Source organism: Staurois parvus, unplaced genomic scaffold (genome assembly GCF_062004578.1).
Source record: "Staurois parvus isolate SC_StPar_1 unplaced genomic scaffold, SC_StPar_1.0 ptg000734l, whole genome shotgun sequence".
In the NCBI taxonomy this organism is placed as follows: Eukaryota; Metazoa; Chordata; class Amphibia; order Anura; family Ranidae; genus Staurois; species Staurois parvus.
Genome location: NW_028318530.1, coordinates 1963375 through 1976168, shown reverse-complemented (window position 1 = coordinate 1976168; position 12794 = coordinate 1963375). Strand labels below are relative to the sequence as shown.

At 40.1% G+C, this 12794-nt stretch overlaps 1 protein-coding gene across 8 annotated transcripts in view; it reads right to left on the bottom strand.

Annotated features, from left to right (window-relative positions):
- Positions 1-668: 668 nt before the first annotated feature.
- The window catches only part of APBB2 (amyloid beta precursor protein binding family B member 2), a 387866-nt gene continuing 375740 nt past the window's right edge, over positions 669-12794 (bottom strand). For all 8 annotated transcript variants that reach the window (XM_089654015.1, XM_089654012.1, XM_089654014.1 and 5 more), the window contains 2 exons: positions 7504-7680; positions 669-6353 (listed from right to left, as the gene is read on the bottom strand). In XM_089654015.1, coding sequence (XP_089510141.1) covers positions 6186-6353; positions 7504-7680 — 345 coding nt within the window. In that variant the 3' untranslated portion in view covers positions 669-6185. The remainder of the gene's footprint in view (positions 6354-7503; positions 7681-12794) is intronic.

The window sequence follows — 12794 nt, the reverse complement described above, 5'->3', positions numbered from 1 at the left end:
GGCTGAACTCAGGTGTAGCCTGTAGACGTCTCGGAGACTACAGAGCTGGATTGTGCTGTCTGGCACAGGTTTGGCATTACAAAACCACAAAAATGAAAATACACTCCTTCAATAGGCTGGAGTCCAGTCTTGGATGATTTCAAGTTTCCAGGGGTGCCAGGAGACATGGTGATATCAACCACACCTCCCGGATGCACTGGAACATGGGGTTGAATTAAACAGTTGTTTTTCGTTATTTTTGTGGGCGAACAGTTTGTTTACTAATGGCTTCTTTAGAGCCACTTGTGAGTGGGGGTAAGGAGCCATCAGGAGGCTGACAATAAAGTGGATCTTCCATCTGACAGCCAAAGATGTGAAAGATTAATTCTTGTTAATAAAGTTTGTTCTCAGTCTTCACTGAGCTCACACTATCTGGATCTTGACTTGGCCATTCCTGCTTTTAGCTTTGTGTTGGACCCAAAGTAGTCTAAACTGCAATGCTAGCTTTCAGGATGCCTTACTTACTTTATACTGTAGGTATCAAATACTATATAAGTAATCAACCATGAAATTGTAAGAAATCAGAGAATGAGAAGCACTAGCACAAAATGCAATGTCAGCTATTCATTTATAAATCAAATAAATATTTGTGACATGTGAATAAAAAAAAAAACACAAGACATACAGGGCATAGTGAACATGGCTGTTTATAGAGCCAGTGCATACAAAGAATGCATAGATAAATGGACTCTTACTAACACATTGGCATTTAGTCATACATACACACCACATACATACTTTTTGGCCGTAAAAAAAAGTGACTTTTAATTACAATTTGTTTTACAAAATAATCTTTTAAGTTAAAATATGCAAAGCTATTTTTAAAACAAAATATCTGCAAAGGATTGGCATTTCCCCATAGATCACTGCATCTTCTACCATGTTTGATGTATGTGGTGACATGAATGCGGGGTGCAGTAGAGAGGGTTAGATGTGCACACTACCTGATAGTGGAATATGGCAGAATTATCCAGGTGTGCACACCATTGTCATGTACAAGTCTTTACAATAAAGACATTTTTCAGGAGAAGATATGAAATGCTATGAACATGTCATCATCAATAATGTAGATGTGTCTGTAAAAGGTGCAAGCAGAACTCACTGTTAATTTCTTTGCAGTTAAGCTGTCAAAGTACATGAATCACAGGAAACAAAAAAGGGTCAGTTAACCATTTTATTTTGGACAGATACCAGTGGGCTGAGTCCTGGTGAGGCCTATTTCTTTTGTAGATTCAGAAGGTAAAGCTTTTGTGCCTATGTCCACCCACCTACTGCTGTTATAGAGAGGGAGGTTTCATTTTTTACATTACAGCTAATGTAGCCAATGGGTGAATCAGCCTGTCAGTGTCCATCCATAAATAAGACATCAGATTTGATTGGACTGACCCTATAAAGGGTAATGGCTAAAGGTCCCTCACATTTCTAATATGTATGGCAATGCAGAATATGCTGGTAGTTTAGAAAAGATGAACATATTAAAATTGTAAAAATTATAATTCCTGTGCTGGATCGGAGAACATCCACAGAATCTACAACACGCTCAAGCAGAATGTTGATTATGAATGCTTTGAGCTTTTTTCTTTTTCTAAAGAAACAGCACACTTGACAAAAAGCCATAGGCCCTGTGCTAAGATCCCTATATCTTGGAACAACAGGTATAAAGATGCCCATGGAAGAGTGAAAATACGAGGCCAATTAATACACTTAAAGAGGAGGTTCACTCTAGAAACAAAAAAATTAAAAGTCAGCAGCTACTGTACAAATCCTGTAGCTGCTGACTGTTAATAAAAGGGATCCAGCGCCATTCTCCTAGATTGTAAGCTCGAAAGAGCAGGGCCCTCAAACCCCTCGTGTTTTGTTTTGTCTCATGTTCTGTCCCCCACTATAATGTACAGCGCTGAGCAAACCTATTAGCGCTATATAAATACAGTATAATAATAATAATAATTCTCACCTGGACTAGTTCTTCAGGGTGCCAGTGCTGGTATCTTAACTGTGGGCAGCCAGCTATGCTACTTTCGGCTTCACAGCTTGCTGCCCACTGCGCATGCACGAACCATGCTGCACTTTGTGAATGGGCACACGAATGAATGGGACACGTCACAGGTCCCAGAAGACTGCGGGGAGGGACAGATTGCCTAGTCAATCAGAGCAGAAGTGGGGGTGAGTACCTGTCACAACTAGGTACCTGCTCCCCCCAAAAAAAGTTCACATGCCAAATGAGGCAGGGGAGGAGAGGTTACAAGCCTTTAGATATTCCAGTTGGACATTTAGAAATATCCATTGGAATATCTATATCTAGGAGCCATGTGTGGTCAGGTCAGTGCACAAATTGCAAGTGAATTCCAATGTAGGTGATTCTGCCATTGTCCTCAGTCTCCATGCAATTGCACCATCTTCCATAACACCTACAAAATAACTCCAGCAATAAGCTGAAATAACGGGGTTCAAGAGGACAATGTGGTGGTGTATGGTGCATTTCTAATTATTAAAATTAGTGCATATCATTATGCAATCACTGAGAAGAATGGTGCACGAATGTTAAGTTTGTTTATATTACAAATAATATTTGGTTCTGGAAGGGAGGTTCCCCAGCCCTGATTTTCATGCTGTGTTTTAGCATAATTTCTTTGGGCCTATTCATCTTTGTGATCTGGAGTGTTTTACAGTACTTGGGACCAAGCTCTGGAATTTCAGTATTCTGTATGCCAACATGATTCATTGGAATTGGTATCTGAGTTGTCCCAGAAGACTGTACAGGACAGGAATCCGTATGTCTTTGAAGAAGACTGTAGATAATAAGACTAGAGTTGTAGCTCCAAAGTTGAAACGTTGTGGAACTCAAGCCAAATGTTTTTAGTTTTAGGTAGAGCAAGGAATAATTAGCATGTCTGTCGATTTTTTATTTCTCCGTGTCCCTATTGGAAGATGTCTTCAAACATCATGTTTTGTGTCTACATAACAAGATGTAAGCACAAATCTTCTCTTCTAGGAGATAATCAGATACAAACATCTGACATAAGTTCTGATCCTTCCTATTCTATACAAAACTAAAATGTATAAACAAAACCAATGTCTGGAGTTACACTTTAAAAAAGTCAACGGGATTTGTTCCACCTTAATATTTTAAACACAAAGCATGATCTTGTCTTTAGGAAAACTGTATTCCTATTTCCTTACCACATTCTTTCCAAGGACACTTCAATGGTGACCATCAATGTCTATGTGAACACATAAATCTGGAGTCAACACCAATCTGAATGGAGGGCATTATGCCTGTACAGCTGTCAGATGAATAACATGTTTCTGCCTTTGGAGGTAACAGAGGAGACATCAGAAATGAAGCATGGCCCTGCCAGATACCAGGTCAGGCTACACATAGCAAGTATGCCTATTAGTCATTTATAAACCTATAAAGGAGAAATGGCAATTCTCTAGACTCTGAACAAGGAGAAAACAAGGGGAAAAGTCTATTAGTTATTCTCCTGCATAAAATTAATGACTAATTAAATTACTGAATGCAGCCGCAACTAATTTTGCTGATGAGCTTCAACAATTAAATTTGTTAAGATAATGAACTGAGTTTTTTGTTTACAAATCATCAAATCATATATTGGGCACTAAACTGAGAGTATACATCATCATTTAGCAGGAAATTAAGAAATTTGCAATACACAGACTGAAACCAAAAAAAATAATTATCGGGGCAAGATTCATGGTAATAAAAACTTGGCACCAAATACATCCATAGCCTATTTGTACTCTAATTAAAATTAGCTCATTAAAACTAACTTGCAAAATAGTGGATTATTTGTCCCTGAATACAATCAAATTATTTTAATGCAGACTAAGAAATTGTTGTGTGTCATATGACAATATATATTTGAATATAAAAATAGAACATCAGGAGCCAAACTGTATCTTTTTCATCAGTTAATAGGAAACATATTGCCATAATATATCTACTCTGACTAGGTCTTTTCACTACTCCTACTGCATGTCAAGCCCTGCGCTACTTTTACTACTGACAAATGCTAGTGGTAGATTTTCAGGGCCTGCAGCTCGACCAATGTTCCTGTATTTGTTCAGCTGAGGCCAGAAAACCCTCTGACATTTTTGAAAATAATGCTCCTGAACTAATTGTTACTTCTTACAGTTAGGCAGGGACTAAGCCATTTAGGTCTTCTCTAGGTGGGGATTAGAAGCACCCAATAGATTAAAGTACAGCTATTTTCAAACATGCAGGGAACTCTGTGCAAGTTGGCACTGATTGCCCCTTTTATTGGGGAAAGATAAACATTGTCACAGTGTGTGTGCACACTTTGGTCAAATAGAAATGGTCACGATGGTCAGGTAACAAGTTCAATGCCAAGCAGATGCCTTACCAGCTTAACGTGCTGTTAAAAGTCTGTCTAGTTTTTGGCAACATTTTTTGTTCCAATTTAGTGTTTGATGTTTTATTGATGTGGCACGGTGAATGTCTCCTTATCTATTTTATGTTTTTTGCTGGTTATTTACTTATCCTGTACTTTTACAGTTATGAGTATACATGTGCTGTTCTTGCAGGACCACATCAAATGATGGACTAAACAGCTTTCCTAAAATAAAAGGAACCCATATGTGTACATGCACCTCTAGCATTGTCCACCACAGGGGCAGACTGACCATTCGAACACTCAGAAACTGCCAGAGGGCCTGGGGTCAGTAGGAGGCCCCATGAGATGCCCCTGGTATCTTTCATAGGCTTTTTTGGGAGTGGTTTGAGTGTGGGCAAGGACACAGGGGCCTCATGATCCCCTATTGTCTGGAGGCCCCATGAGTTGTCAGTCTGCCCCTGGTCCACCATAGTCAAATCAACTGCTGTTTAGGCCCAAGAAAGATATTTTCGTCATCCCAAAGCTAACCCAAGGACCTCTACCCATGGAGTCATTTTTTTCTTTTTTTCATATAATGTCATGTATGTGATCTAAACATAAGTATATTCCCCAGAACGTATTAACAACTATACAATCATGGATGTACAAGTGTATCGTGATATGTGTTGATCCTTTGTCCTGTACTTAGAATACATAACGTTCTAATAAATGAACTAAAACTGAAAGCATCATTACAAACATAACACAGATCAAAAAGTGCACACAATAAGGCTATAGGTGAGAAGGCTGCTGTCTTCAGGTCATAAATTAACAATAAACCATTAAATGGATGTAGCTAACTATTCGGCAGCTGATTCAGCTTGGCAAATATAGACAAGACTGTAGCAGCTCACTGCCACTCAAGAGTGAGAATGGACAAGCTGTGATGACCGTGGTTCTTATATATCAAGGTGGAGAATGTATCGTATCTGGTTGCTTCTGTAATTTGCACAAAATGAAAGTTATTCTTCTTCATATGCAAGAATGATGTTAGAAATGGATTAATGAGAATATTTCTGCAATAATGAAAATCAGAAAAGGACCCTCTATAATAGAGACACGCTGGAGATGAGCAGTGTAAGACACTAACAAGCTGACTTGGGATTGTTCATTTCTTCTACTTAATTATGCTGCCACCACAGGGAAACCCATCCACTAGGCTCCTTTAATATGTTTTACATGATGTCTCTGTGAAGTTAATGATGAAGTACTGCTAGTGCAGGTAATAGGGGAATCCAAGATCCTTTTCTGAAGACACTTGAGTCATCACTATGATCAGAAAACAGCATCTCATGAGAACAGCTATGGCAGGGAGCAGTTATTTCTCTCAATGATGAAGATGAGTCAGTGAGCTATGGGATGCTTAGTAATCCTTAACAACAATGGACTCCATGGCATTTGTTAAGAGTGCAGATAATGTCATCTTGTCATGAAATGTTCATCTTATTTACAATCAGAGACGGACAATCCAATGCAAGTAATAGGAACCACTGACAGGAGAGAGAAAAATAAAAGTTATGAGTAAATATATTTATATTCATGCTTCTTTTGTAGTACGCCATGGTGTCAGAACGAGAACATGCTTGTCAAACATCGGATAAGGGAGATTCTCTGAAGAGAAAGCAGCAGTTTACTGAAAGGCTGGGCTGCAGGATACTCCATTAGAGAGCTACTTTAACTTCAGCAGACACATAAGATTCAAGTGTTCATTGATCCAATTGCTTCCTGCAGCTATGGCATGTCAGCCACTGGGCGTTTCTGTTTCAAAGTGTCAATCAGGGACTGAACGCCCCGTTTTACACTAGTTGTGACTCTTCGTGTCACTGAGTCTGCAGGAGGTGGTGGAGGCTGAGCCTTCAGGGATGGAGGCCTGGCAACCAGGCACTTCTGATACCGCAACTACAAAGAAACAAAGCACATGTTAGTGGAGGTGTGAACAAATTCTTAAAGCCCAATTTTATCCAAAGCATTTTTTTTTGTTATGAATAAATGGGGAAAAAGTTAGACAGAATTCAGAATTAGGACAGAAAAAAAGCATTAATTCTATGGCCAAATTCTGACACTAAATTAGACAGTAAGAGATGACAAATCTTGGCTGTTTGGGCAGCACAAAAAAAGGTTTCTAACCTTCCACCCTTCTTCATGCAGAAAGTAAGCAAATATAAAAATAGTTTTAGATGCATTAATTACTGTTACACAGAACCTTAAATAAATATCTATACTGACAATGCCATTAAAGACAGTAGGGATGTCCAACTTGCAGCTCAAGATGGGAATGAATGCAGCCCAACACTAAATAGTAAACTTACTTAAAAATCTTGATTTTGGGGGGATTTGTTGTAAAAATGCTATTAGACTTAGTGGACACGTGCAGCTGAAGAAAAAGCTGACAGTGTCTACTGGACTTGTATAAGTTTTACCTTCCTAGAGGAAAATATCCCACTCTTCAAAATTTGCCTTATTCATGTCATCAGTTTTCGACAGCACCTATATTTGTGAGCAACTAATTTCAAGGATGAAGCACAGGTAGGGCAATATTACAACCAAAATATCTGTTGACCACCTTGAGAATTCACTTGAGAATTGCTACTACATTCATCAAACCAGATATTGATGCGTTAGTTTATCAAAAACAGTGTCAAATATTGCACTAGTTTTATATTGCCCTCTTTTACTTTTATAATAGAAAATATCACAAAAAACTGAAGTTTTATTACTCAGATAAGTACTTTATCTATATCAGTGATCGTTAACTTGTGATCTGCCGGACTTTTCCTGCTCATCAGCTGGCCTTATTTTATGTATGGCCCAAGACAATTCCACTTCTTCTAACGTGGCCCAGGAAAGTCAAAAATTTGGACACCCCTGAGTTAAATATGTATCGAATATATATATGGTACCAACATGTTAAACTGTCAACATTTTCTCTGGAGCTCAGTACAATCTGTGACTTGTGGTACAGGTATATACAGCAAGGGGCTTGTGAGCCTGTAGTTTATTACATTACATGGAACTTTGGAAAGATTGAATTACAGGAAAATCCTCTCACCATGCAGGCTGCTTGTACAGCTTCGGAAACACTTCCTGCATTAGGGTCACACCAGAAGACATGAGTCTCAAAGTGCTGATTTCCAGTGTCCATAATAAAAGCGAAAGTGTGAATATCTCTGCCAACTCCCATGAATGACAGAAAGCGAACCCTGCATTCCACCAAGACCTCTTCTTCCTGCCAGACAGAACAGATTAGAAATATAAAGTAGCAGATTCACACATTTCACATAGATCTGAATAGATAAAATGAAAGTGCTTTTGTACACAGCCACCATAATCAACTGTGAGTATTTGTAATTTTCCAACAGCCTGCAAAGAGACTTTAGGCTAGAACACCATTTTACTACTCAAACTCAATAATTCTGAAGGGAATGCTGGTTTCTCTAGGATGTTATAGAACGCTGGATTTATGTACTTACCATAGAATCCACTTATTAGAGTTCATTGAGGGACACAGAACTTAGAGAATTGGCTTATACTCCCTAAAGAGGGATTTGTACAATGGCACATGAAACAAAATGTGACCAGACCAGTATAACCTCTTTCATTCCCAGCATGTCTTAGTTTTGTAGAAAGGAGCTGCCTGAAGGACTTTACACCCAAAAATGGCATAAGATGACACCTGAACATCCACCTGGTAAAACGTAGAGAATTTGTGAGCAGAAGACCAGATGGCAGCTTTGAAAATCTGGGAAATAGACCTAGTAGAGTGTGCCTTCACAGGAAAGGGTGGAAACCAATCCTTAAGACCATAACTTTGGATGATGATCTGTCTGAGCCACCTTGAAGTGGTGCAGCAAGAAACTGAATGGTGGACGTCCAGTGAACATACTTTATCTAGATTTTGCTAAGGAATTTGATACTGTACCTCATAAATGTTTAATTTATAAAATAAGGTCTGTTAGAGTTGATGAAATTATATGTACTGTACATAGATAGGAAACTGGTTATATGAACAGGTCCAGAGAGTAGTGATTAATTACATATTCTGTGAATTATCTAAAGCTGAGTAGTGTGCTTCGGGGTTCTGTTTTGGGGCTAATGCTATTTAAAAATGTTTATTAATGATATAGAGGTTGAAATCAAGAGCTCAATTTCAGTGTTTACTGATGATACCAAATTATGCTGGGAAATTACTTTATCACAGAATGGCTAGCATTATTACAGGAAGATCTTAATAAAATAGGGGTCGGGCAGCTACACGGCAGATGAGGTTTAATATTGAGAAATGTAACGTTATGCACTTGGGTGTCAAAAATACACAGTACGAGGGGCTTCACTAGGAGAATCAGTGATGGAAAAGGATTGGGGGTGCTTGTAGATCACAGACTTAACTATACCATTCAATATCAAGCTGCAGCTAACAAAGCAATCAAAATACTGTCATGCATTAAAAAGGCATGCATTATAGAGAAAAATCAATAATTCAACCTGTTTACAAAACACTGGTTTGGCCTCGCTTTTATATATGCAGTGCAATTTTGGTCACCAGTCCTCAGGAAAGATGTTGAATTATAGTTCAGTGAAGGGCAACAAAATAATAAGGGGAACAGAGGACCTCAGCTATGAGTATCGATTACATAGATTACAGTTATTCACTCTGGAGAAAGGGCGCTTAAGAGGGGATATGATTATAATGTAAAAAAATATACACTGCTCAAAAAAATTAAAGGAACAGGTTTTAATTAGAGTATAGCATCAAGTCAATTAAACTCCTGGGATATTGATCTGGTCAGTTAAGTAGCAGAGGGGGTTGTTTATCAGTTTCAGCTGCTTTGGTGTTAATTAAATTAACAACAGGTGCACTAGATGGGTAACAATGAGACAATCCTCAAAACAGGAATGGTTTTACAGGTGGAGGCCACTGACATTTTTTCCCTACTCATGTTTTCTGACTGTTTTGCATTTGGCTAGAGTCAGTGTCACTACTGGTAGCATGAGGCGATACCTGGATCCTACAGAGGTTGCACAGGCAGAACAACTCCTCCAGGATGGCACAAAAAATACGTGTCAGTGCAGGAAGGTCTGCTGTGTCTCCCAGCAGTCTTAAGAGCATGGAGGAGATTCCAGGAGACAGGCAGTTACTCTAGGAGAGCTGGACAGGGCCGTAGAAGGTCCTTAACCCATCAGCAGGACCAGTATCTGCTTTTTGCAAGGAGGAACAGGATGAGCACTGCCAAAGCCCTACAAAATGACCTCCAGCAGTCCACTGGTGTGAATGTCTCTGACCAAACAATCAGAAGACTTCATGAGGATGGCCTGAGGGCCCAACATCCTCTAGTGGACCCTGTGCTCACTGTCCAGCACCATAGATCGCGATTGGCATTTGCCATTGAACACCAGAATTGGCAGGTCCATCACTGGCACCCTGTGCTTTTCACAGCTGAGAGCAGGTTCACCCTGAGCACATGTGACAGACAGGAAAGGGTCTGGAGAAGCTGTGGAGAACGTTATGCTGCCTGTAACATCGTTCAGCATGACCATTTTGGTGCTGGGTCAGTGATGGTCTGGGGAAGAATATCCATGGAGGGATGCACAGACCTCTACAGGCTAGACAATGGCACCCTGACTGCCATTAGGTATGGGGATGAAATCATTGGACCCATTAGCAGACCCTACGCTGGTGCAGTGGGTCCTGGATTCCTCCTGGTGCACGACAATGCCCGGCCTCATGTTGCGAAAGTATGCAGGCAGTTCCTGGAGAATTAAGGAGTTGATACCATTGAATGGCCCCCATGCTTGCCTGACCTAAATCCAATACAACGCCTCTTGGATATCATGTTCTGAAGCCATCCGACACTGCCAGGTTGCACCTCAGACTGTCCAGGAGCTCAGTGATGCCCTGGTCCAGATCCGGGAGGAAATACCCCAGGACACCATCTGTCGTCTCATTAGGAGCATGCCCCGACGTTGTCAGGCATGCATACAAGCACGTGGGGGACCATACAAACTACTGAGTACCATTTTGAGTTGCTGCAATGACATTTCAGCAAAATGGACTAGCCCGCTGCATTTTTTCACTTTGATTTTCAGGATGTCTTTGAATTCAGTCCTCTATAGGTTGATAATTTTTATTTTCATCAAACGATGGGGCATCCTTACATTCCTAAAACATTACCCAGTCCATATCATTATAGATATCCAGCATGATATTTTTCCCCATTGAGATCTGATGTGTTTTCAGAGTGTTCCTTTAATTTTTTTGAGCAGCGTATCAAAGAAGACTTCAGTAACTGTGACAAACTGTTTAAGGTCCCTGAAGAGGATAACATAGGGTTAGAATAAAGAAAGTTTAACCTTAGATTTAGGAAATGGTTTGTTACTGTTAGAGCAGTACAACTATGGAACTCGCTCCCTCAGGAGTGGTATTAGCTGGGAGTGTTTAAAACTTCAAAAAAACTTTTATATGTCTTCCTCAGGAAGCAGAATATACAGGGCTATGAGAATTGTTAGAAGATAAAAAAAATCACACACACTTAGGATGAAGTGCATAGACCTGTGTTCTTTTTCAACTTTGCAAACTATGTGACATTGTCCTTATGTAATACCAAAATGGTTCTTTCCAGAACAAAGCCACCATCTCTGACACGTGCCTCGCAGAGCTGATGGCAACAAGGAGAGAAACCTTGTTAGTAAGAGTGGAAAGGGGATAACTCTGCTAAGTTCAAAAGTTGGGTAGGGAAGTGCTATACTCAGATCCCACAGAGTCATGGGTGCATGCCCAGGGGGAGCTACATGAGAGAGACCCTGACCAAAGGTCTTCATTAAAGACTGGTAGGCTTGCAGTCTCTGGAACAAAATCACAAGTGCTGGGATCTGACCCTTGATGGTTCTCAGGGCCAACTGTTGATCCATGCCTGATTTGGAAAAGGTGAGGATTCATCCCAAGGAGTATCTCCTCGGATGAAAGTTTCTTTCCTTGTACTAGATGAAGTATGCCTTTCATGTGCAATGGTAGACCTTGTAGGAAGTAGACTTTGTGGTTTTTGACCTTCTGGGAATCATCGATTCAAAGATACCCCTATCTATTAAGACTTAGAATACTTTAGCTGGAGCAAATGAGTTAACCTTAGTTACATCCTTGATGAGGGTTTCCATAGCAGCTCTAAAGAGACATTGCATTTTGAAAGGCATGATTTTTGTGCACCAGCTCTGCAGCCCAATATTTGAGTTGATGAGTTCACTGACAGGAAACTTGGATTTAAATCAGGCCACATTCACTAAACCATTCAAGCAGTAGCTCAAGGCAGCTGGTAGGAGGTTAACACACTCCACAAACAGGAGATCAGTTTGGAGGGAAATAGGATTTATTCTTATGGCCCTAGTCCATTCCCCTAAAATATGAAAGACAGGTACAGGCAGTACAGACTGCAATAGGGTAGAAGTCAGAGAAAACAGAGTTTTGGAAAGCATCTGTAGGCATTTTTTTATGGAATCCCTGAAAACAGACACATCCCCAATGGGGATTGTGAGAACAGAGTGAGAATGGCCCAGTTCTTAATAAAAAGACTCCTCAAAAGGGTACACTGATGCCAGAAATTTAGGTAGGGAGGGGTGAACAGCATATCAGGGGTCCCCAGTTCCCATAAAGAACTCCGGTGACAAGTGGGTGCTTCAGAAGGTCTAGGTAGTGTTAGGGCCTCTAAGGGATCCTAGAGAGGTAGAAGCACTAGTAGAAACTGCAGACAGATCTTGCAGTTTTAAAGTGTTGTGTCAATAAAAGCTGAAATGATTTATCCTAACCTGGAAGTAATGGCAGAAGCCTGCAAGTCCTCAGGGACAATGCCACCTGTTAAGGATTTATAGGGCTAAAAATCAGACATAGACTTTGCAGCAGAAGCCATGGCTGTAGGCAAATTAAGAAGCGATTCTGCAGGGGAATGCATGCAGGCACATTTATGTCATATGAGGTCAGAGTCAGCAATCAAGGTGGTAATTTGGCCCATTAAAACCTTCATTACTGGAAAATCCTCCGGGGATAGAATTGAGGAAAGGGCCTTGCCTAGGGGAGCTAAGGAAGAGGACGGTGTCTAATGTTTCCATGACATTTCCAGTACTGCAAGTTATGGATGCTGAGAGCTATTAAACATTTTAGAACAAGGTTGTTGGATTGTGCTGAAATATATATCAATAGACACATCTAATTAAAACTCCTGCAACAAACGTTGTCGCTTCTCGGGAGTAATTCCTATCAAGAATACTCCATGTATTTATCAAAGGAGTAATAAATTCCAATTTGTATTGTATCATTAAAGCAACAGTGTTTACAGGCTAAGAAAGGATGCTGGA